This window comes from Pongo pygmaeus, chromosome 1 (assembly GCF_028885625.2).
Source record: "Pongo pygmaeus isolate AG05252 chromosome 1, NHGRI_mPonPyg2-v2.0_pri, whole genome shotgun sequence".
Classification (NCBI taxonomy): Eukaryota; Metazoa; Chordata; class Mammalia; order Primates; family Hominidae; genus Pongo; species Pongo pygmaeus.
Genome location: NC_072373.2, coordinates 95,606,678 through 95,631,933, shown reverse-complemented (window position 1 = coordinate 95,631,933; position 25,256 = coordinate 95,606,678). Strand labels below are relative to the sequence as shown.

The 25,256-nt window shown below is 47.1% G+C and overlaps 1 protein-coding gene across 7 annotated transcripts in view; it reads right to left on the bottom strand.

Moving 5' to 3' along the window:
- Window positions 1–25,256, bottom strand: part of KCNN3 (potassium calcium-activated channel subfamily N member 3) — a 163,549-nt gene that overhangs the window by 32,106 nt on the left and 106,187 nt on the right. Inside the window, exon 1 of one of the 7 annotated variants that reach the window (XM_054460290.2) lies at window positions 9,577–9,674. The exons of the other annotated variants lie outside the window; for them this stretch is intronic. Coding sequence (XP_054316265.1) covers window positions 9,577–9,593 — 17 coding nt within the window. The 5' untranslated portion in view covers window positions 9,594–9,674. Of the gene's footprint in view, window positions 1–9,576; window positions 9,675–25,256 lie in introns of those variants that run through there. 7 annotated transcript variants of the gene reach the window in all.

The window sequence follows — 25,256 nt, the reverse complement described above, 5'->3', positions numbered from 1 at the left end:
GGGTTTGCCTCCCATGCACCCTCTCTCAAGAAGACACAGGAGGTATGCTTCACCAAAACAAAGAAGTAAACCAAGGAGGAAGACAAGGAATAAAGGTAATGAGCTCAGGGTGATGGTACAGGGAGGTCCTCATAGGACAGGTGCACACCAGATGTGGAGGACAACCCGTCCAGGCTGGAGCAGGTCAAGAGGCTCTGGGAGACACTTCCAAGGAGATGAAATTGATAGGAAACCTAATGTGCCTGAACATCCTGAAAAGAGATTTAGACAACTGCCAGAGTTTGCACTTGAATTAATGACGAATACATAGAAAACTAAGCAAATGAACAAACATGATCATTAACAACTCCAGGAAAAATGAAAAGTTCTGCAGGAAGGGAAAAGTTATCATATTTTTTACTACAAGGCTCAACTATGAATAGAGTCAAATTAGTGTTGACTGAGTAATGTAAACACTGATTACTGCTTTAACCAAAATTATGATGTAATTATAAAAGGAAGATGAAGGGAGAGGAAGAGTTGGAGGGGAGGAAAGGGAGCTAAATTTTCATCTCCCAGAGTGGGAAGGGAATAGATAATACCTAAACAAACCAAAGCATCAAAAGGTAGCAATACACACATATTACTTACAGACATGGAGGTAAATACTAAAATTAATTAGCAAAAGGAGGTAAAAGTAGCTGCCTCTGGAGAACAGTAAATGGGAAGAGCTGGTGGAAGACAGCAAATACCATGGAAGGATTGACTCTACAGTGTATGCACATGTAACTTTGATCATATCAACAGAACACTAAACCAAAGAGAAAGAAAGAAAACCACATGCAACATTAAATGACATCAAGAAACACAGAAAGAAAATAAGCACCATGAACTCACCATCCAACTCCAACCTGTGGGATCTACTTGTGTGTTCTCTCCATTCTCAGTGCCCCCCACCCCAGGATCATCATTACCCTGAATGTCATGTTTATCATTTCCTTGTTTTTCTTCATAGTGCTTCCACATAGGCAGGATTACCTAAGCAATGTGTAATTTCTTTTTTCCCATTTCCGACCTTCATAAGGATGAAATCATACCACAAGAGTATGGTAGGAAGTTTCTAAAATGACCTTGACATCCCCCCTCCTCTTGAGGTCTTCACACACTTTTGCAATCCTTTCCTTCTGAGTGTGGGCTGGACCCAGTAACTGGTTTCTACACATAGAGTATGGCAGAAGTGACAGACTTTCATTTCTGAAGTTAGGTTATGGTAAGATCATGGCTTCTGTCTTGGGTGATCTCTCACTAGTTATCTTTTGGATCACTCTCCCTGGGAGAAGCCACTGGCCATGTCGGGAGGCAAGCCCGTGGAGCGCCACATGGCAAGAGACACAGCCTGCCAACCACCACATGAGTAGCTTAGAAGCAGGTGTTCTTTCAGTCAAGCCTTGAGGTGAGACCACAGCCCTGGCTGGCAGCCTGACAATCTCATGAGAGAGCTTGAGGCAGAGGTACCCATTTAAGCTGCACCTGAATTCCTGACCCACAGCAACCGTGAGATGGTGAATGTCTGCTGTTTTTAGCTGCTAAATTTTGGAGCAAGTTGTTATGTAGCAACAGGTAACTAATACAGTGAACTCTTCTATGAATTGCTTCTTTTCTGTTCAACATATATATTATATTGACATAGGTAGCTATAGTCTATTTTTATTCCTACATTGTATTTCATCATATGAATATGGCATGATTTATTTATTCATTCACCTATTGATGGACATTGGGATAGCTTACAGGTTTTTCCTCTAATGAGAAATACTGCTACAAACATTATTTTTTATTGACTTATTATTATTATATTTTTAGAGACAGGGTCTTACTCTGTTGCCCAGGCTGGACTGCAGTGGCACAATCATAGCTCACTGTAGCCTCGAGCTCCTGGGCTCAAGAGATTCTCCTGCCTTGACCTCCCGAAATGTTGGGGTTACAGGCATGAGCCACCTCACCCAGCCCAAACATTCTTAATCATAGCTCCTGGTACACTGCATAAGAGTTTCTCTAGGACACATACCTAAGACTGGGTTTGCTGGTTTATAGGATATGTACATATTTCACTTCATTAGAAAATGTCAAGTTGTTTTCTAAGATGCCAGTGCCAATTAGGCTTCCACCAGAGGTGGATAAGAGTTCCTGTTGCTCCATCCTTATTAACACTTGCCATTCATTGTGTGACTTTAATCTCTGCCACACCAGTGGGTGAATTGGGATCTCATCAAGACTTGACTTTACATTTCCATGATAAAAGCTTAAGTAGCCTTTCGTATGTTTCTTTGTCATTCATACTTTCTCTTCTGTGGCGTGTCATTCATGACTTTTGTCCACTTTTCTATTGGCTTGTTTTTGTTTTGTTCTCATTGATTCTAAAAGTTATTTATATATTCTAGATAATAAGAATTTTGTCAGTTTGTGTGTTGCAAATATCTTCTTCCAGTGTGTGCCTTGCCTTTTTATTTTCTCTACAGTATTTTTGATGAATAGCAGCTTTAAATTTTACTGTAGGTGACTTTATCATCCTTTAATTTATAATTAGCAGTTATTTGGTTTTTGCAGAAATCATTCCCTCCCTGAGATTGTAACATTTTTACATATTTTAAAATGTTGCCTTTCTAAGTCTTTAATTTGCCTGGAATTGATTTTGCATATGGTGTGAAGCAGGGATACAACTTCATTTTTTTCACATGGGTAAGCAATTATCTCAGTTTCACTTAATGTGCAGACCATCCTTTCTCCCACTAGCTTTCAATGCTCCCTCTGTCTCATAAATTATATGTGGAAGTGGTACTATTTCTTGGTTCTCTACTCTGTTCCATTGGTCTATTTGTCTAACCCTGAAGTTATATTACAGTATTCTCTGTGGCCTTTCCTTGGTACCTTCTCAGGGTCTAGCACATAATAGGGGCTCACTAAAATACTTGTGGACTGACTACGGCCTGTATGCCGCTTTTCCTGTCCCCCTGCAAAAGTGAGGCTTGCTTCAGTAATTCAGTGAATCATGTTAAAATGACTTCAGCTGTTCTCTTCAGCAGATGAAACCTTTGTCAAAGTGGCTGCCAAATTCCTTGAGCTTGGAGTCAGTTCTCACTATTAATAAGAACCGAGCTTCATGACACTAGCTGTGATCGGTTACAGCACTAGGGTGACAGAAAATAAGCCAAAGGGAAATGACTGCCTCTTCTTCCTTATTCTCCAAAAGAATTTGAATACTTTTTAAAACTAGTTTTGTTAAAAAAAAAAAAAAAAAAGGATTCTTTTCACATGGGTCTACATGATATGATGGCTCTAGCCATTTGTCCTGGGTCTGATTTGTTTATTGGAAATTGGCAGGCGTTGAGCCAGATCCTCTGCAGAACTCCAAAGCAGCCAAATGGACTGCTTTGTCCTCGCCTTCCGGTCAATCTTCAGAGTCACACAGTCAGACCTGCCCACTGAGCTGTGAACCCTGTGCTTGCAAATTTCTCCAATGAGGAAGCCAACAACACGTACCTGGCTTGGCCCCCTGGTGGCCTCTGACCCCACCGGTGCCTCTCTCCTCGGAACACTGCCTTCCTCTGGCGTCTGCAGCGGCTCACTGGCCTGCTTTCCTCGCACTTCGACTGTGTCCTTCTTGGCTTCCTGCTCTGACCGCCGCTTCAGGGTTGCTGTGCTCCAAGCTTGCCTTGCACACACGGCTCTCTTGCTCCTGTCACTCCTGCCCTGTCCTCCCTGATGCCTTCTAACTGGCCCTTCAGGACCCACTTCAAATCCCATCCTGACCCACCCAGCCAACCCAAGCTCTTTGCCTGTGTCTCACACATGTGGCATCAGCACTATCCGCCTGCTGCCCACACACTGGCTTGTAGAGAGGTCGCCCAGCTGGCTGGGGTATAGCTGAACCCACAGGTTCCAGGGCCAGAACACCTATGTTTGAATCCGGGCTTTGCACCTTAATGTCTGCATGAACTTATCCTCAGTCTTCCCACCTGTAAAAGAGGTGGGAAGACACCTCACAGAGAGTTACCGTGAGGGTTAAAGGAGCTGATATGTCTAAAATGATTAGAGCAGTGCCGGGCACATAGGTGCACTAAAAAAAAGTGCTATTTTCATCTCGTGTGTCTATGGTTAGCCTTGGCATAGCAGAAAGAACACAAGATCTGGAGCCTAGAGACTGCCTTTCATGCCAAATGGCTCTGTGACCTTCAGCAGATCACTCCACAGACTCAGGGCCTGTTGCTTCTTCGGGGAAGCAGGGTGTAATGATGCCGTCCTGCCTGCCTCGCGAGGCCGCGGTGAGGAGTGAATGTGCACGGGCTCCATCGGCCTTCAGCAAATGATACAGATAGACGCGTGTCACGGCCTCTGCAGGAGCCTCCCACCTGGGGCTTCGTCCTAGTGACAAGGGCAGCCGCACGGATGTGGAGAAAGAACAGGCAGCAGATGCTGCTGTGTAGGAAAACAGAAACTCCTCCCAGCTTCTCCTTTTAATCTTCGCTGTTCTTCTGGGTGGCTGCAGCCCCTTCTCTTCATATGGTGCCTTGCAGCTTAAACCCCTTATATCCAACAAATTCTGTCACCTCTGCTTTCAAAATATCTCCAGAATCGGAGCGCCTGTCATCCCTGGTCTGTGGCCACCCTGGACCAGCCCCACCCTCTCACCTCGTCCAGCCCTACCCTCTCACCTGGACCAGCCCCATACTCTTACCTGGACCAGCCCCACTCTTTTACCTGCTCCAGTCCCACCCTCTTACCTGCTCCAGCCCCACCCTCTCACCTGGATCAGCACTACCCTCTCACCTGGACCACTGCAATAGTTGCCGCACTGGCCTCCCTGCTTCTGCCTGGGCGACCCTTGCCCCAGGCTAGTCCTGTTACAGCAGCCAGAGAGGCCCTCTAAAAAAAGTAAGACAAAAGTTCCTGTATCCCTCAGAAAAAAAGCCGAAGTCCCCTGGGGCCCCCAACCTGGGGGCCTCTCTGAGCCCATTTCACCTTCACCCATTGGCCCTGCCACCTGGGGTTTCTGCAGCTCCTTCACCTAGCCAGCTTTACTCCTGCCTCAGAGCCCCTCACCTGCTGTTCTTTCCAGAGATGGCCCTGACTTACAATGGTGCCACTTTACAACAGTGCAAAAACAATACACAGTCAGTGGAAAGCGTACTTCAAATTCTGAATGTTGATCTTTTCCTAGGGATCTGTGATGCAATTCCCTCTCCTGATGCTGGGCAGCTCGCAGTTAACCAGGTGACTACGAGTACTCTACAAGGTCCTCTACAGGGCACTGTGCTGCCGGGTGATTTTGCTCAGCGGCAGGCTGACGTAAGTGTTCCCAGCACGTTTAAGGTAGGCTGGGCTAAGCTATGATGCTCAGTAGGTTAGGTACATTCAGTGCATTTTCAACTTATGATATTTTCCACTTACTGTGGGTTTATTGTGAAGTAATCCCATCATAAGTCACGGGACATCTGTACTTAGAAGGCTCTTATCCCAGATAATTTCAGGCCTTTGCACAAATGTCAGCTTCTCAGTAAGGTGTTCCCCACCCACCCGGTCTCCAAGTGCACTACTGCCCCATACCCAGCAGGCCAGCTTCTCCCAAGTCATTCTTCTCTACAGCACTTATCACCACCTGACATAACAGATACGTGGCCTATTTTTGTATTTATTGACTGACAACCCCTATTAAAATATAAGGTTCATGGAGGAAAGGACATTTTCTGTTTTGTTTACTGCTGTATCCCTAGTACTCAATAAATATTTGTCCAACGAATGAATGAATGAATGGCCCCACTTCGTCTTTCTCACAAGCCAGTGGGACAAGACCAGCAGGATAAGAGCTGTTACCTGATTTTACAGTGAATCAATGCAAAGCTCCAGTGTGTAACTGACCTAACTAACTTCTCACAGCAACTAAGCGAAAAGACTGGGACTGAAACCCGTATTTTTTCGGCTGCTAAAAATGGCAATTGCAGTGAGCTGGGCACAGGGTGGGGCGTGGAGGCAGCACCTGTGCGCCTGGGCAGGAACCATTCTAGCTTGGCAAAGTACCCGCTCAGCCACTGCCAGTAGGTGATGGCTGGGAGGCTCTGTATGTGACTGGCATTTGAAGCTATTAGAAGCCTGAATTAGAAGCTATTATGAAAGGAAAGAGACTTTCATGGAGTCCTGGGTTTTATTCCCATTCCCAGCTCTGCCTTTGTCCAGGTCCCCAATATAATCAACTTCTAATCATCAAGTACCTTCAGCATGCTAGGGCATGTGATTCCAGCTTTATGGAGAAAATGGGGTGAAATCATCATTTCTTAAGGGTATTATGAGCTCCTTTAGTTTAGGAGCATTTCAGAAATGCTTGAGGCGTGTGAAAGAATCCCATTGAAATTCAAAGGTAGCTGAGGAATAAATGGCTTAGGGTGACTTCAGGGCTATTACTGCTTGTGCCAGTGGGTGAATTCACATCAAGGCAAAAAAAAAAAAAAAAAAAAAAATAGTTCGTTCTTTTCTCAAAAACAATTTCCCTTATAAACATCTTAAAATGTAAAATAAATGGCTTTGAAGACTCAGGGCTGATCACAAGCCTATCAAACCACGTGCCCAGGACACCATATGCATATATAAAGTCACCCCTCCATCCACTTCACCTCTGTGTCCTATTTTTCAAGAGTTGGCTTTGAATTTAGGAAAATAATGACGTTTTCCTCTACCAGGTAATTCAAGGTAACAGCTCTGGATCTTTCCAAGGCAACTGTAAATCTAGTCTTTTATTTCCAGCCCTAAGAACTAACAGCATGGTGCAAGGCCTCCAGTTATTTTTAAAAGGAGAGAAAACCAGCACCACCAGAGCACAACGGCTCCAACAAACAAATGTGACTTGCCGCCAAACAACCACAGCTTGTTCTTGCTCTGTGAACACGAGGGTTTGGTTGGTGTGGCTTTTTCTCACCAAGGTGGTGGCATCTCTGTCTCCATTAGTGGTTTTCTGTAGAAGCTTCTGAGAAACTCTGGAAGAGGTGGGACAGCTGGCTGGTGTCACACAGCTGGATGCAACCTCTGCAGGCCTCAGCGGGGAAGCTTCAACATCAGCACCGGCCAAGCTTTTCTTGGAGTGTGTTTCTCTTTTCTTGGGTCTCTTGGTCTTGCTCAACTTCTCCACCTTGCAAATGGATGCACCATTTGAGGGAAGCCAGCTGCCATTCCTTCCACAGTCCATTTTCTTCTTAGAGGGAAGCACTGTCAACCTCTTTGAATGGTTATTAAATTAAAAACCAGATGGCTCATCTGGCAAATCCTTCTGAGTCAGTTTCTCAATTTGCAATGTTTTCTTTATTCTTATTAAAAAATATTTCCATGTTTCCTGATTTGGAAATGTTTAATAAAATGCATGAAAATGGAGAAAAACAATATGCTTGGAAGAAGCACTGTTCCCATGGGAAGCATGTCTTCCACGGTATCTGGAGGTGGCATGGCAGAGACGGCATGGACAGAGAGTCCAACAGACGGGGGTTTGGATCCCAGCCCTGCCACCTGTTAGCTGTGTGGCCTAGGGAAGGCGCTTACCTGTCTGTGTCTTGGGCTTCACTTCTGTAAAATGTAGCAGTAAAACCTCGCACGGGACTAATGAAAAATATAAAACTCTGCATAGTGCCTGGCACAAATTTTGGAACTTAGTAAATGAGTTCATTTGGTCAGCAACAGGAATGAGCTCCCTACTGTGTGCCTGGCTTGGTGCCTACTTGGGAACTTAGAGATCTAGGAAGGAGGCAGACACCAAGCAACACCAAGGCAAAAAAGGGCCGCGTTACAATGGAGACAAGTGATGCCAAGTTGAGGCACGGGGCCAGTGCACAGGGGACACAGCCATCTCAGAGGAGCAGGTATGGGCTGGGATGACAGTGCTGCGGGTGGAGCAGCAGGCTCAGGAGAAGGCTGAGGTGAGTTGGAGGGAGAAGCAGGGCGGGGAAAGAACTCTGAGCATCTTCTCAAAGTTGCCAGTGCTGGGGTTTACTAAGCAGAACACCATGAACTCACGGGCACAGCTGGCCTGCACTGTTACCTTCGCCCCAAACCCCTCCGTCTTCTTCCTCCTTCTCCTCTATTTTTCCTGCCTTTGCCCCTCTCTGTTCTTTCTTCTTCTCTCTCATGCTTCTTTTTCTTTTTTTCTCCTTTGAAGCACTGTCTCCACCTCCCTCTCATCTCTCCTCTCTTGTTTTCCCTTTCACTCGTTCAGTCTCTCTCCCACCCTCCCCTGTGAGGACCCACAGAGGAAGCTCTGCCCTAGAAGGAAAGGGTTTCTGCCTCCAAGGAGCTGGCTATCCCTTGGGGACACCAGTCTTTGTTTGCTTCAGGTTGATTTTGCTTAATCAGCAAACTTGCATTTTGCACCCACTGGGTGGCCAGATACAGATGGCATCAAATGTCGCCAGGCAGAATCCTGTGCTGTAAAGTGGGGAGGGTAACATCTGGAGTAGGTGCATGGGTCCCCCCAATGCGGGACATCTCTGGAGGGGTGGCAGGTAAACTAAGCTCAACTGATCCCCAACTCTGCTCATTACCTGCCCTCTCCCTGCTGCCCAGGTCCCCTGCAACCCCGGCCCTCTTCCTCCTGCACCTCCTATTTGTGGGCAGTCCCACCAGCTATCCAGCCAGCCATACTAGGACACCAGGCACTGTTCCTGAGCTTCCTCCCCATCACTCCACATCCAGCGAGTCAGCCCGGTGGAGGTTGGCTCCTCTAGCTCTCTCAAAACTGCCCTTGCTCTTCATCCCAGCCACCACTGTACCCAGGGGTGGTGGGGGCAGCATCCTGTCACAGCTCTGTTACTACAGCAGCCTCTCCAGCTGGTGTCCCGTCTTCCCCTCAAATCCCCCTTCCACACTGCAGCCAGGGAAATCTTTCTGAAACTCCAGACCCTCCTCTGCTCCCAATCTACCAGTGGCTCCCCGTCTCCTAGGTGTGGGAAGAGGAGAGGGGACGTTCTCAGCCTCTGCACAGCGACACACTGGGGTAGACAAACAATCTCTCTGGGGCTAACAGTAGTTGAAGGATTGACATTTGTGAACGATTTATTTTTTTTGTTATGGCAGTTTCAAGGCTATCCTGTGATAATATCACTCTCGCTATCTGGTACTCTGATTTGCTTTCTTCAGTGGAAAGGAAGGGCTGGGACTCCAGCTAGCCTGATGGAAATGATTTATAACCTGGGGCACACCCACAGCAGAAGTTGGGTGTCTGAATATCATCTCTCCTGCATCACTGGAATCAAAGAAACAAGTACATAAATAAGGTTGGAAACTGTTGGCTGATAGAAGAGTCATTCCAAAATCCTTAGGCTGGTGAAAAAGGCCCCTGCCTGCTCCTGTAGCCTTGAGTGCACTGTGGCATCTTATGACACCCCAGCAAGCAACTGCTTATTCTCTCCTCCAATCCGTGCTCCCCCACCTCCGAGCTTCGCTCATGCTGGCCCCTCTGCCTGGAGGCCCCTGAGGCCTAGGAAATCACCTCCTCCGGAAAGCCGTCCTGGATCAAGTGCCCTCTGTGGAGCCCCTTCTTCCCCATTCTCCCTCACTTCTCACCATGGGCTTTCGGCCATCTCCACCCCCAGCACCAGCCTCCATTGGTCGGTTGGTTTGTCGGTCGGCAGGCGCTGAGAAAGCTGGTCAGAGCTACTGAAGGAAGCTGTGAATGAACAAGGACTTAGGGGAAAGTGACGTTTAAACCTGGTCTCATCTCACTCCCTGCTGTGGGCCTCTGCTTTCTGTTTAAAGCCGTTCTGGGTCTCTGCTTTCTCTCACAGCTGCTGTCTGTCTGTGGTTTTCATTCAGCTCCACCCGCCCGGGGCCCTCAGTCTGCCGCCCGCGACTACAAGCTTTCTCTCTCCTGGTTGAGCCTTTCCCGACATCTGCCATCAGTCACAGAGCGTGACTCGGAAGCAAAGGGGCTTCACAGTTCATCGCTTTTTATATACAGAGAGAAGAACAACAGTAGTTGGGATTCTTGCAAAATACTTCCTCAAAGATCTTAGAGATGATCTACTTCTCACTTCATTTTATTTCTGGGGCTATCTCTGTGTGGTAGGTAGTACTGGATGCTAATCTTATTTGAAGAGATAACAATAATCACTATCATTTCTCAAGGGCCAATCACGTGCCATGTGGGCTAAAGCTTTATGTGCATTACTGAATTTAATCCTCAAAAAACAAGACTCATAACTGTCACTTCCTATTTTATTGAATTGGAAAATTAGACCAGGTGCAGTGGCTCATGCCTGTAATCCAAGCACTTTGGGAGGCTGAGACAGAAGGATCCCTTGAGCCCAGGAGTTCAAGACCAGACTGGCCAACATAGTGAGATGCTGTCTCTACAAAAAATGAATAAAATTATCAGGGCATGGTGGTATGTGCCTATAGTCCCAGCTATTCTGGAGGCTGAGGTGGGAGGATCACTTGATTAATTACTAGATTAGGAAACTTGCACAAAATAAAACATCAATTGAGTGGCAGGGCCCGAGTGTGTGCTTGGACTTGCCTGCATCCACAGCCCTGTCTTTGACCATATTGCACCTTGGAGGAGCCCTGTCTTTGACCATATTATACCTTGAAGGAGGTGGAGACCTAAAAAGGGAGGGGAGATGAGTGGAGAGACTGTTGGGGATTCTCTCTCTCTCAGGTATCTGATCCTGGATCTGTGTTATAATGAGCCATGCTTCCCAGGAGAGTAAGACAGAGCCAGGGCTGCCCTGTTCAGCAGCATACGTTGTGTACTGTGCAACTCCAAGGAGTGCCAGTCACGAAGACTTCAATGTGAATGGCACCCCCTGGAGGGAAGTGCTGCATAGGCAGTGCTCCTGGCAAGAGCCCTAAAGGAAAGAAGGGTGTCTTGCTCTTCTCAGTTATGCTTTCCAAAGATAATTAAAGGCAGGCAGCTCCCCAGGCAAGCAAATGTTGTGGAAGGCACACAAAGCTGCAGCCTCACCTAGGCAGGGTTAGTGTGGGAAGGACGTGGGAATCACCCTGTGACCAAGAACAAAAAGGAACAGCACAGAAAAAGTACCTTGGGAAGGAATTTTCTTGTTTTTGTTTCCCAGAGCAGTGGGGTTCCCAGGGCAGGACGTGGGAGCTCTGGTTGGGTGTCTTTCCCTGCCACAGAGAAGACAGGGTGCCAAGGAGGAGCCTGGGACGTCAGAGCGAGTGGGAAGAATTCTGATTCAGCAGAGGTTGCAAAGTAGCCCCCAGGGAATCAGAGAGAGAGGAAGATAGAGAAAGAAAGAGAGAGACAGGGATGGAGACAGAGACAGAGGCTGGACGGGGAGGAGTCTGAGGGCAAGGGCACCTGGGAGAGGGTCTGGCCTGAGCATGAGGGGCCTGAGGACAGGGATATGCACAGTAATGCCCTGACCCGGGGCTCCACGGCTGTGGGGCTTGGGGAGACTGCGGGATGCTCCCGGACCACAAGCAGCCTGCCCAGGGAGTGCAGCTGTCCCCGACCTCTCGCCTCTTTCCATAGGCCTGGGCTACCCAGAAAGGCACATTTCCCTGCTTTCTGGGAGTGGGCTCTGGCCAAGTGAAGCATGACGAAGTCTAGGATGGGAGTAGTTTCTCAGGGGCTGGTCCGGCCCCACCTGCTCACAGGCAAGTCACCTGTGCCTTGGTTTACATGATTAACTGAAAATTCTGATACACATCAGAAATAAAGCTAATTCTGAAGCTCGATACTATATGGAGAAAGGAATGGAGACAGCCAGTCACACACACTTTTCCCTCAAGAGGGCCTTTCTTGCTGGAGAAGCTTCTAAAGCCTCGAAGCTGGTGCACCCCAAGCTCTGGAGAGCAGCGGCTGGAAGGGAAGGCTCCAGGCCTGGTGCTCAGGCCAAGGGCCTCCTGCACCCCCTCCTCACCCATTTCCTTGGCCCCAGGAGCAGAATGAAAGAGATATGAAGAGACAGATTGCCTTCAGCAATCCTTTTCTCTGCCTCTTGAACTGAGAGATTCTTACTTGAGGAAAGGAAGGAGCAGGATAAAGAGATGACCCATCTAGAGATGCCTTCTCCTCTGTGGGGTCTGAAGGGAAAAGAGCAAAACCCCCTTCGCATCAACCCTCATAGCTCTGGGCCTCCCTCTCCTCATCTGGGAAGGGTGGGGGGCTGGGTCCACGTGCATTAAGGCCCCTTCCAGCTCTAAGGAGCTGTAATTCTCAGAGAACGTTTTCTTACCCATTTCCCACATAAGATGGAGAGCTACTTAGGTAGGGGAGTGGGCAGCTGCAGCCCTGATCCTTGATAAGGGTCTTAAGAGACCATCTTTGAAGACACAGATGCCCAGGAGGCTTGCCCTAAATCAGCCTGATGGTGATAAGTGTCATGGCTGTGCTTGGGGTCTCTGCACACAGTGGGATTCTCCTGGGGAGCATCAGCTCAGAGGCCCAGGACCCCCTCAGCTTCTGGGCTTTCCTGGGGCGGTGACAGCAGCCCTGGACATGTGGCTGAAGGCCTGGGCAGCAGGGGCCTGCCTGCTGGGTCAGCTTTACCATCAGAATCACTGAGTCTTGGAGCTCCCTCTAGCCCAGTTCACCTCATTCTTTTTAGATAAGCAAATGGAGGCCAGAAAGCTGAGGACTGGGCATCTGGTGTACTTCTCATCACATGCTGCCTCTTTCTAGCCACAGGGCATCAGATGTGTGAGCTTGGCAGAGTCCAGTCCCAGGAGAGAGACCCTTGGCTGGGAGCTCAGACCCGCCCAACTCACGGTGTGACTCTGGACAAGTTGCTTCCCTTCTTTGGGCCTTGGTTTCCTCGTGTGTACAATGTGAGGATTTGGCTAAAGAAGCTCTAGAGCCCCCTCCAGCTCTAAGTCAGGTGTTTTTTTGGATCACATTCTGTCCCCCTTCTGTCTCCCACTCCCATTCTCGGGAGAACTAGCAGCTGGGCTGACTGCAGAGGCAAAAGCCAGGTGTCTTTCCAGACAGGATGCCTGTGGCATCCAGTGTGAACAAGATGAAGCAAGAGTCAGCACCAGTGGAAACCACCTAGCAGCCTTCATCCAGGCTGGCCATGCCTCAGTGAGCTGCAGCAGGTGACTCTCAAGTTACACAGAACTTCTGATGGCTCCTAACCCAAGGCTTTTCACCACTGGACACCTGGGGTGCCTGAAATGGGGCAGGAGAGGGCGTGCCAGTGCCAAGGCTATTATAAAAGAGTAAGAATGGCAACACTCAGAGTCACCATGGAAGCCAACCTGTCTGTCTGTCCTCCTCCCCTAACTCCTCCCCATGACCCCAGAGAAGCTCCCAGAGACTCCTTCGTCCACTGCATCCCCAGCCTGGCTCTGTTTTAGGGGAAGCAGCCACCACAGAAGATGCTTGTTACACGTTGCCAGGCAACAAAAATGCTGCCTGAAAACTACAACCCACCTCTGACTCTTCATAGGACTGGAAACTGGCAGATGAGAGGAGCCTGCCAGGGAACAAAGGAGAAGCATCGAGAGGGAAACGATGAAGTTGAGCAACCACAGAAGGCAAAATGAAAGAGCCCAGACAGTTGTGTAAAGTGCCAGAAAGCAAACAGATGGGGAGGAAAAACTGACTCACTGAAATTAGGAAGACAGACAGAGAGAGGAGGCATGGAGGAAAGTCCTCCGGGTGTTAAGTCCTCGAAAGGCCTCCTTTATTTTTTTTCTTTTTGGCCAAATCTGTCATGAGTAGAGACGAGGCTGTTGATAAGGAAGATGACGATAATGATGATGATGATGATTCCTTAGGTGAACTCTGGTCTACTGCTGACTTCTACTTTTATCCGATGGGTGATTTTTATTAGATATCCCTCAAGCAATGGCACAATTCTCCACAGACTTTCAGAAAACATAATTATCCTCTAAAACGAAGATCTACACTGCCATTAGCACCATCAGCTCACCCAAATATAGGGCCATCAGCTTGTTAGCTGAAGTGATCTTGGGCTCTGGGATCTTCAAGCACTGAGCAGATGAAGGAAGGAAGGAGTGATGTTCAGGCTGGACAGCCATGCCCAGCTGGCAAGGGGACCTCGGAGAATGGGAGTGCTCCAGGTGGAGGACTCTCCAGGCAGCAGCCGTGGGTCAGCGGTGAGACCCTGGCTCGCTTACCTCCCAAAGCCTCCATTTCCTAATTTCTAAAATGGGAAAATTGCTCCTGCCTTGCTTACCTCACAGAGGAGAACCTGCATAGAACGAATGGCCATGAACGAAGACAGTGCTCCTTATTTATTAAAAAATAATTCCTAGCCTCCTACAGAGGCTGGGCACTGTAGCAGACATTATCATACAGACATGCCCTCTGCTGCGGGTGATGCAATTAAGCAACTCCTCACTATGGTGGGGGAGTTACCCCACTGCTCTTGGCCTCAGTTTTTCCATCAGGGAAATGGAGATAACACCACAAAGCATTCCTATGAGGACGCTGCATGTCAGAAGTTTCTCCTCCCTTGGCCTGTGGTCACCCTTGACTAGGCTCCGAGCACCCGGCTCAGACTCACCTGCCTCCAGTTCTGCATCACGTGGCCTCAGGGACAGGCCAGGCACCTCGGGAATCTATCGTCTAATTTCTGAAATAATGAAAAGCCTCCAGACACATTTACTCTCTAAATAAAATCCACAGTTTAAATTATAAACAAGACAATTTAAGAATACTGGTAACTAAGTGGGAACAATTTCACATGTTAAACTTGACAAAATAATTATAAAACTACTACTCAGTTAACTATATTCACATCTACTTAACTCAGTAAGTTTGACAACATAGATGTTTACTTTATTAAGTTTGTTATACATTTTCTCCAAAAAAGTCTAGCCAGTCACCAGACCCCACCCTACCCCTCGAAAACAGACATCGTGGCATTCAAGGACAACGAGCCGCTTCTGCCTGTACTTACTAATAGGCAGTGGCTTCCCACTAAAAATCGCTGTTTTTCTAGAACACCAATCACAATTCCTTTCCTAGGTACCAAACAGCATGACCTCAAAGAAATTAGAAAATGACTGCACAGCCCAAACTGAAAGAAAAACTTTGCATCTTATGTTCTTTCTCCTTTTGTCCCAACATAGCCTCACTCCGTAACATACCTCCCCAGCGGAACACATACCCCAAGAGCCCTGCCACGGGCGATCGGGGTCCCAAGGGCCCAGGCCTCCTCCACCGCCCTGCAAGTCAGGGCCAGGGCAGATCATGAGCCTCCTTGAGTCACCACATCCTCATCCACGAAATAGGGACCGTGGGTTCCCTGTCCTGCCTGCTCACTTCATAGGGTAGTGGTGAAAAACAGAAGAGGATGTCCAGTGTTTTATGTTTCCCCCAGCTGTTCAGGTCTCCTCTTGTTTGAACTTCATAATCCCCTGGGAAGCAGGTAGACCAGGCTTACTTCCAATCTACAGATCCCAAGAAAGAGGCCCAAGAAAGGAAAGGGCTCAGGGTTTATCAGGAACCAGCCAGTCGCAGGCGCTTATTTAATAGAGGGCAGGTGACTTGCCGAGGATCGAACAGCTGGTCCATTGTCAAGCCAGGCTATGAGCGCACGTTTCTGACTCCAGGTGCCATGTGCTGTCCCTTCTATGGGCAATAAAACCTTATATGTAGGAATGCAAAGTATCAGTATTACCATTGTTGCTGATGTTACTAAAATTGAACCAAACTGGTTTTATCATGGGTTGACTGGAATTGCATGATGGAGGGCCTTGGTCACTAAATTTAAAAATATGGACTTAATTTTCTAGAGGTAGCAATTGAAGGTTTTTGAGGGGTAATAGTAGGAACGGTAACTGGAAGCCAGAAAAGCTACTTCTGTAAACTGGTGTAAGATGACAGGGATCTGTGTCAGGGAGGTGGCAGGAAGAGATGACTTTGAGCGACATCGCAGAATAAGAACTATAGACTTGGTGCCTAAATAGAAGGCTGGAAATGGGGCTGGGAGTGGGCATAAGGATGGGGAATGATTTGAGCCTAAGAGATGGTTGTAGCCCAACAGCACGTCTCCTCTTCTTCATTAGTAATAGCGCCCAGGAAGGAGCAATGATTTCCAATAATAAAGATTGCATTTTCCCGCCATGTGGAATGACCAACGGATGTAAATAAAAGTGACATGTGTTACTTCCAGGAAATGTCCTTAACAAGAAAGAAACAACCTTATTTTTTCCATTTCTTTTTCCTGATGGCTAAAAGGTAGGTGGGATGGTGGGAGCTCCAGCAGCTTTCTTGAAGTATGAGAAAGAAGCCATGTACCAAGGATGGCAGGGCAACAAGGGAGAAGGAGCCTGCATCCCTGATGATGCCACAGAGCGGCATACCTGCTATAGACACCTTTCTGGACTTCTTTGGCGTCAGGCAGAACTTCTATTTCGTTTAAGCTATTGTTGTTTTGGGTTTCCCATCACTTGCAGCCTAAAATGAATACTAACGGGTAAAGTTCCTGAGAAAAAGAAGACACAAACAGAGAAGCAGAGAGAGAATTTCGGGGCAACATGATGAGTTTGATCACAGATTTGATGCGTGGGACATCAGTACTGGAGAAGATGTATATAAAACTTGGCCTGGTGCAGGGATGTATTCAAGAACTCTCCACTGCCACCACCGCCCTTCTAAGTCACTTTTGTCTCTTGCCTGGCCTGCTACAGTAGCCTCTTTGGTTCTCCTAGTAGTTTTCTTGCCACCTCCAATTTACTCACAAAGATGCCAAGGTAATATTTTTAGAATGAACCATATTGTATTACTCTCCTATTTAAAACCCTTCAAAGGCACCAGACATGCTTGAGGCTGGGAGTTTAAGACCAGCCTGGGCAACATAGAGAGACTCTGTTGCCAAAAAATTTTTGTATTTAGCCAGGCATGTTGGCTTATGCCTGTAGTCCCAGCTACTCAGGGGGCTGAAGTGGGAAGATTGCTTGAGCCCAGGAGTTAAAGGCTGCAGTGAGCTGTCATCACACTATTGCATTCCAGTCTGGATGACAAAATGAGACAAGAAAGAAAGGAATAAAGGAAGAAAGAAAGAAAGAAAGAAAGAGACAAAGAAAGAAAAGAGAAGAAAGGAAAGGAAGGAAAGGAAGGAATGGAAGGAAGAAGGAAAGGAAGAAGGAAAGAAAGAAAGAAAGAAAGGAGGGAGGGAGGGAGGGAAGGAAGGAAAGAAAGAAAAGAAAAGAAAGAAAGAAGAACGGAAGGAAGAAAGGAAAGAAAGAAAGAGGGAGAGAGGGAGAAGGAGAAGGGAGAAGAAGAAGAGGAAGAGGAAGAAGGAGAAGGAGAAGAAAAAGAAGAAGGCGGCGAAGAAGAAGGAGGAGGAGGAGGAGAGGTGTAGGAGGAGGAGGAGGAGGAGAGGTGTAGGAGGAGGAGGAGGAGAGGTGGAGGAGGAGAGAGAGGGGAGGAGGAGGCAGAAGAAGAAGGCAAAGAAGAAGGAGGAGGAGGGGGAAAGAAGGAAGAAGAAGGAAGAGGAAGATGAGGAGGAGGAAGAGGAGGAAGAAGAAGGAGAAGAAGAAAAGAAGAAGAGGTGGAGGAGGGGGAGGGGAGGAGGAGGAGGGGTTGGGGAGGTAGAGGAGGAGGAGAAGGAAGAAGAACAAGAAGGCAAAGGCAAAGAAGAAGAAGAAGAAGACAACGACAAAGAGGAGGAGGAGGAAGAGGAAGAGGAAGAAGAAGAAGAAAAAGAAGAAGAGGAAGAAGAAGAAACAACAAGTAAATAAAAAGATAAAACTCTTTAAAGGCTTTCCACTGCACTTAGGTTCAACCCCATAACATGGTCCTCAGGGCCCTTCACTTTCAGCCTCCTGCCCCCTTCTGCGGCTCAGTCCCTGCCACACCCTCCCCCCCTTCATCCGTTTACTCTCCTTCCAGTGACTCCTTCCCCCCAGCTCCTTGCCAGCTCAGGGCCTTGGTGCAGTCTTCTCCCTCTTCTCAGAAAGGTCACCCTCTTGGTCTGTGAAGGGCTCATTTCCTCTCATCTTTCAGACCTCAGCTGAAGCATCACCTCCCCAGAGAGACCTCCAAGCAGGCCCCAGATGAGTAGGATCCCTCTCCAATGCCATAAATTTTTTTTTTTTTTAAAAGAATCATTGCAAACTTCTTTTTTCCTCTTTCACAGTATATATCATAGATTTGAAATTATCTACTTTTTGTTTCCTTACTTGTTACCTGTCTTCTCTGGTAGACTATAAGCCCATGAGGGAAAAAATCATGTGTGTTTTATACTTTAAGATATATTTAATTCCTAGGACAGTGCCTGGTGAATAGCAGAGCTCCATACCTATACATAACAGTATTATTATTTAGCAAGCCTCTCATGAGAGCACTGCAGCTCAGAGAGAGGCGTGGCTCAATGCGCCACTTGGGATGCATGGACGCATTCCTGTGAGAGTGCCTGCATTCTCCGGGAGCAAGCATGATGAAGGGAAGCGGCAGAGGACGGAGAATGTCCAGGTAAAGGACAGATCTGTGTAGGAAATAGGGTGTGGGGGGAATCAGTATGAGATGTGTCCAGAGAGCAGGGGAGATCTCAACTTCAGTGCTCAAACAATCTGTTGAGAAATCTGCGAGAGCCTGAGAAACTAACTATTGCTTTTATCAGCAGGAAAACTAAGGCAGAGAGAAATGGACTTCAGGCCAGCCCCCAACTCCCTTGCTAAAGCTGGAAACAGGACAGGAGCCTCTTGTCTCTTTGAGTCCTGGCTGGTTCCCACATGGCTGAACCACCCTTCTGGCCTTACTGAGCTGTGGCTCTTATCTGGTAGTGGCCACACGGAACAAGGGTGCAAGTTGCTCCCTGCAGGATTCAGGCTAAACAAAGCCCTTGCAATTGTATTGAAGAAAAGTTAACAATAGAGCATGGGGCTATAGAATGGAACTGTCAAGAGTGCCCAACCTAAATAGAGATGGGCCCTGGGTCTCGCTCCCTAATTCCCAGGCCATTATGCCTGGGAGCCCTTTGCCCTAAGAATATGGGCTACTCTCAGGCTGCATTAAAAGGAAAATAATGCTGAGGAGATGGGAGGATGCCTAACACTTGGGGCACTATGTTCGTTCTGGGGCCTTCACTTCATGAGGACACTGATGACCAGGGAGGAGAGTGAGCGAGAGGGTGGAGTCTGATCAGAAGTCCTGTGACAACGGTTGAGGAGACTGGAGACCACTGGGTTACAGCAGAGAAGATTCAACCTGACTTTGGATACTCAGGGGACCTTCAGTAGAAAAAGAAATACCCGGCTGCTTCACTGGGTACTCACCATGTGCTAAATGTTCTACACTGTGCTAAGGGCTTTTTGTGAATTATCCCCTTTCCTGGCCCAATGTCGCCTCCTAGTAAGAGCATAAGCAAGGCTCCAAGCCCACATCTGCCCAGATGTCAGTGGCTTAACCGCCCGTCTATGGTACTGGAACTTCTTTTGTGTGGACCCAGAGAACTGAGTTAGGACCCAAGACAGAAACTACAAGTTTTAACCAATATTAACCAATAATAGGAAGAGATTTCTAAGTCAGAGCTGTCTGCAAATGGATTGGATAGTCTTTTAAAGTAGTGTCCCAGAGGCTGTTCAAAAGAGGCTGCATGACTCTGGTCAGGTTAAGCACAAGTGCAAGGTTAATGGTAGAACCAGGGGTCAAACCCAGTTTTCCCACCCTGAGTTCAGGCGGTCCTGATCACAGGATGGATCCTGTGCTGGTGCGATTGCTACTGTGTACTAGGTGTTTTCCCCTTGGCTCAGCTGAAACATGTTTAAGATATTTAAAAGGAGTTTTACTAAGCTCTGTGCCCCCTCTGTTGTGGCAGTGTCAGAGCCCATCTGGGCCCGTTGCAGCATGTCTGGCCCTGTCTGAGAGGGCCCGCAGGGGCTGTGTTACCAGGCAGCTCCCAGGTGCCTTTTGGGAAAACAAAATGACCAGGTGTGTTAGGGCCAGCAGGCTTCCAGGGCCACTACTCGAAGGCAGCCAGGGGACTTTGGCTGCCCCTTAAACTCTCTGTGCAGTGGGGGCAAGCAGGCATCCAGACCGAATGGAACGAGGTGGGGTAATCAAGGAATATGGCATGTCTCACCCATATTCCCTCTCAGCTCAGCCTCTGGGGGACTGGGGCCAAGTCTCAGGGAATAGAGGAGTCTGTATTAAATGGAAGGAGAACATCGTTTTGTTTTTGTTTTTGAGATGGAGTCTTGCTCTGTCGCCCAGGCTGGAGTGCAATGGTGTGATCTCGGCTCACTGCATCCTCCACCTCCTGAGTTCAAGCAATTCTCCTGCCTCAGCCTCGTGAGTAGTTGGGATTACAGGCGCTCACCACCACACCGGGCTAATTTTTGTATTTTTAGTAGAGACAGCGTTTCACCATGTTGGCCAGGGTGGTATCGAACTCCTGACCTCAGGTGATCCACCCATCTCGGCCTCCCAAAGTGCTGGGATTACAGGTGTGAGCCACCATGCCCTGCCAAAAAAAATCACATTTTTAAAAACCCTTCCAGCAGCTGCACTATGTGAGCCAGGAATTCAGGGCTTTACCGTACAGCCTAGGCGGGGGCCTGGAGCTGGCAGTGGAGGGCAGGGGAAACACAGGGGGGTGAAGAGCTGCGCTCCTGAGAGCCAGCCTAGGACACTAAACTCATGGAGAAGGGGCCCTGTGGAGCTGAGGTGCCCGTCCTTTGAGGGAGGGGTCTGCACCGGAAATGTAGGGCACAATGGGATCATGAGGGGCAAACAAAACAACCCCAAAGTTGAAGGATGGAAAAGCTGACAGAATATGGATTTCCTGCTTGACTAATGTCAGCCCACAAATAGATGTGGCTGACGTCACTTACAGGAACCCCTTCCTTTTCCTTACCTCAGCCCCTCCAAGGAGGTGGGTGGGGGAGCGGGTGAGAATGAAGCCCCATGCCCTTAGGCATCCGCTGTGGGAAAGGAAGTCACTTCTCTCCTACACACCCAGCATGGCACTAACTGTCACTGTGCACCTCTTTGGCAGACTTGGGAAGGAATTCATTCCAGTGACAAAGGTCAGATAGTCCTCCCCAGTTAGAGAAGGAACCCTGGCATTTAACTGGGTCTCCCTAAGGCAAAAATCCTGGAGACAAAAGACACTGGTGACTTACCAGCAGAAGAGAGTGAAGGGAAACCCAGGTTTGGTGTAATGCAGCAAATAATTTGGAATAATTTGGGGGTTGACTTGACTGAAAAAATGGAATGGTTTCTCAATGCAATATGGATTTCACTTTGCACCCACAGTCCCAAACTTAGTGCTTCAGAATGCAAATTTTATGGAAATTTTCCTTGCTTTACCAGTTTCTTTTTTATTTTATTTTCTCTCTCTCCCACTTTCTTTCTCCTCTCTTTCTTTTCCTTCTTTCTTTCTTTTTGAGACGGAGTCTAACTCTGTCTCCCAGGCTGGAGTGCAATGGCGCGATCTCGACTCACTGCAACCTCCGCCTCTCAGGTTCAAGCGATTCTCCTGCCTCAGCCTCCCAAGTAGCTGGGATTACAGGTGCGCGCCACCACGCTGGCTAATAATTTCCCTATTTCTTGATTCTCCTTTCTAAGAGATATCAGCCATTACTTATAATAGCTAAGTCATGTATAATTATTTAATATAAAAGTACGAAAAAACTAGCCACAAATGAGCAGTTTAAGTGTCAAAGGGCACAAAAATACTGCCAATGAGGAAGAGGAAAGAACGGCTGAATACGAGATCACAGAACGAGAAAGCGGCCGTGGAGTGGGACTGGAGACTGTGAATCAAGCAGGTGAAATCAGAATGGGATCCCACTCGAGACAGGAGCCAGGAGCTAGCAGCAGCCCTGGAGCCACCGGCCCAGCCCTGAAGCCGCTCCGGCTGTCGCCACAGCGAGAAGGAACCTGAACGCTCTGCTCCTCCACGGCGAGTCCCTGCAGGTGGGGACACCGCCCACCCGGCCCTCCCTGCGCCCCCTGGCGGAGCGAGCCTCGGCCTCTCCCGGGCCCCGGCCTCCCCACGACCGCCCGGCCGTGCGGGAACCACCCGCGGACTCGCGGTCTCTCCCAACAGTACCCCGCAACACCGCGGGGGCGCAGATCCCGGCCGGCCCGGGAGGCTACTGAAGAGCCAGTGGAGCCTGCCTCGATCACATTTCCCCTGTGGAGCTCCACCTGCCCGCACGCCGGCTCAGGCACTCCCATAAGCGGCCGGCCGCAGAGGAGCTCCAAGAGAGGCGCGCGCCCGCGAAGAAGCACTCCGGCCCCGCAAAGGCGCCCCGCGGCCCTGTCCACCAAGGCCACTGTCCGACGGGTCGGAAGAGAGCCCTTCAAGACGGAACTTGCATTGCGCTTGTTAGATGAAATTATATGTACTGAGCCATTCAGCTTTACTTGCCACCCCGCGTTGACGTAAAACATGAGTTCCTATGGAAGATGAGGGGCTTTGTCAAGTGTGTAAAAACAAATGCTACCTCTTTCCATTAAAAATTTATATATGTATATGCATTCTCATTGTTGAAAATACAATAAAAAGTAATTTAAAAAATCACATGTAACATCATGAGAAATCAACTTAATGTTCACATGTATGAAAATCACATGTACACCTTGGGAAGCTGAGGCGGGCGGATCACCTGAGACCAGGAGTTGCAGACCAGCCTGGCCAACATGGCGAAAACCCATCTCTACTAAAAATACAAAAATTAGCTGGGCATGGTGGCGCACGCCTGTAATCCCAGCTACTCAGGAAGGTGAGGCATGAGAATAGTTTGAACCCAGGAGGCAGAGGTTGCAGTGAGCCGAGATTGCACCACTGCACTACAGCCCGGACGACAGAGCGAGACTGTATCTCATAAATAAATAAATATTACATGTAACACAAAGAAATCAACTTAATGTTTCTATGTATTTTCCAAGTATTTCTGCATCTATCTATAAATCGGTAATATCCTACATAATGCTATTTTGTATGCTCCTTTTTCAAATATTACATCATGAATGTTTTCCTACCTTACTGTAATTTTCAAAAGGTTGATTTTTAGACCGGATGCGGTGGCTCACGCCTGTAATCCCAACACTTTGAGAGGCCGAGGCAGGTGGATCACTTGAGGTCAGGAGTTCAAGACCAGCCTGGCCAATATGGAGAAACTCCGTCTCTACTAAAAATACAAAAACTTAGCCAGGCGTTGTGGCAGGTGCCTGTAATTTCAGCTGCTCGGGAGGCTGAGGCAAGATAATTGCTTGAACCCGGGAGGTGGTGGCTGCAGTGAGCCGAGATGGCGCCACTGCACTCCAGCCCGGGCGACAGAACGAGACTCCGCATCAAAAACAAACAACGAAGAAACAAACAAACAAACAAACAAAAACGAATACAAACACGTTGATTTGACTTTTTAAAATTCTTGCTAACTACCCATCATATGGATGTGCCATACTTCTTTAACCATTTAAATCCTAGATGTTTACTTGGTTTCTCATTCTTTTCTATTATAAACTGCACCATGCAGAACAGGTTTGATGTAAATTGATTATTCTATTAAAATAGCTTCCTAGAAAGAGAATTCCTGGATCAAAGTTACAAACTCAAGGCTCCTGTGACAAATTGTTAAATGGTTTTCCAGAAAGGTGGTCTAATTTCCTTCTTGCCCTCAGCATAAGACAACCCCATCCCCCCCACCGCCAACAAGAAGAAGATTCTCCAGCACTGAGTTATATTTATTTAAAATTTTGTCAACTCCAGAGGGGAAAAAGTAATTCTCCTTGTAGTTATAATTTGCAGTTCTTTGATTAGCGGGACTGAATATGTGTTGTGTGTTTTATTTTATTGGCTTTTTGTATTTCTTCCTTTGTAGTTAGCCCTATCTTCAGCCTATTTTTTTCACTGGGGAGATGAGTTCTTCTGATTAGTTTCTAAGACTGCTTTGTGTAATAGGGATATTTACCTCTTGTCATGTTTGCTGCAAATACTTTTTTTAGCGTAACATTTGCTCTTTAAATAAGTTCATATTTTTTGAAGGACTGAAATCTAAAATTGTGTGTATGATGTAATCAAACATACCAGTTTTCTCCTTCATGTTTCTTCTGAGATTTTACGCTTAACAGTTCTTTCTTCTCTCAGGGCTCACTTTGTTTTCTGGAGCTTGTTCATGGTTTCTTCTTTTACATCTGACTTTTTGATCCACCTGGAATTTATTTTGGTGGCTGGTGAGAGCTAGGGTTCCAATTTGATTTTTCATCCAAGCTTCCAATTTCCCCATTACCATTTATTGAATAATCTATTGCTTCCCAGTTGGTTTTCTTTCTCGTATATTGGGTTCTAACATAGTAGGGTTTATTTCAGTGTTTTCCATTAGGTTTCATTGATCTGTCATTATTGATTTTTTAGTAATGCCAGAGGGACTTAATTACTTTTAGTTTTACAATACATTTTAATATCTAGTAGAGAAAGCCCCCTCAATGGTCTTCTCTTTCAAAAAAAGCTAAGCTATTCTCACTTATTCATTAAAACATCCTAAGAATCAGTAGTTATTCTCCATTAAAATTTCTAATTTTGTGTTTTCTTTCTTCTCAATTAAATTTATATTTTAGAAGTTGGCATATTTTGGATTTATAAATTATGTTTTTCTGGTTTTTAAATTCATTAATTCCTATCTTTGCCTTTGTTATAAACTTAATCTTCCCTCCTGAGGTTTGTTTTGTTCTTCTAATGGATTCAGTTATTTTCTCTGTTCATTTTCTTCTGTTTTTATTATTAAAAATGGGGTCTCCCTATGTTGCCCAGGCTGAGGCAGTGGCTATCCACAGGCACAATCATAGTCCACTAGTGGCTTGAATTCCTAGGCTCAAGAAATCCTCCCACCTCAGCCTCCCAAGTAGCTGGGGCTATCAGTGCACACCATTATGCCTGAAAAACTTTAAGGATATTTTTCATCTGAGTACACCTTTGGTCACATCCTGAGTTTTTACATACAGGGTCGTCATTGTTGTAATTTTCTAATAGCCTTAATGGTAGTTTTGAATTCTCTGTTGTAATTGAGGAGATTGCTTTAAAAGTCCCACCAAAAAGTTGTCCTTTAATTGGAGTTTTATGGGCTTGTGGTCAGAGAATACAGCCCGAGCAATTTTTCTGATGTTTTGAAATGTGTGACCAAGAAGTTGATCGATTTTTTAAAGTGCTCCCTGGATGCTTAAAAAGAAGATGTTTGTTTATAGGCTACAAAGTGCTCAATTAATTTAAACATTTAAAAATTCAGATTATCAATCTCATTTTTTGTATAAAATTCACAGTTTTACTGTATATAGCACTTTTATCCATATTAAATTT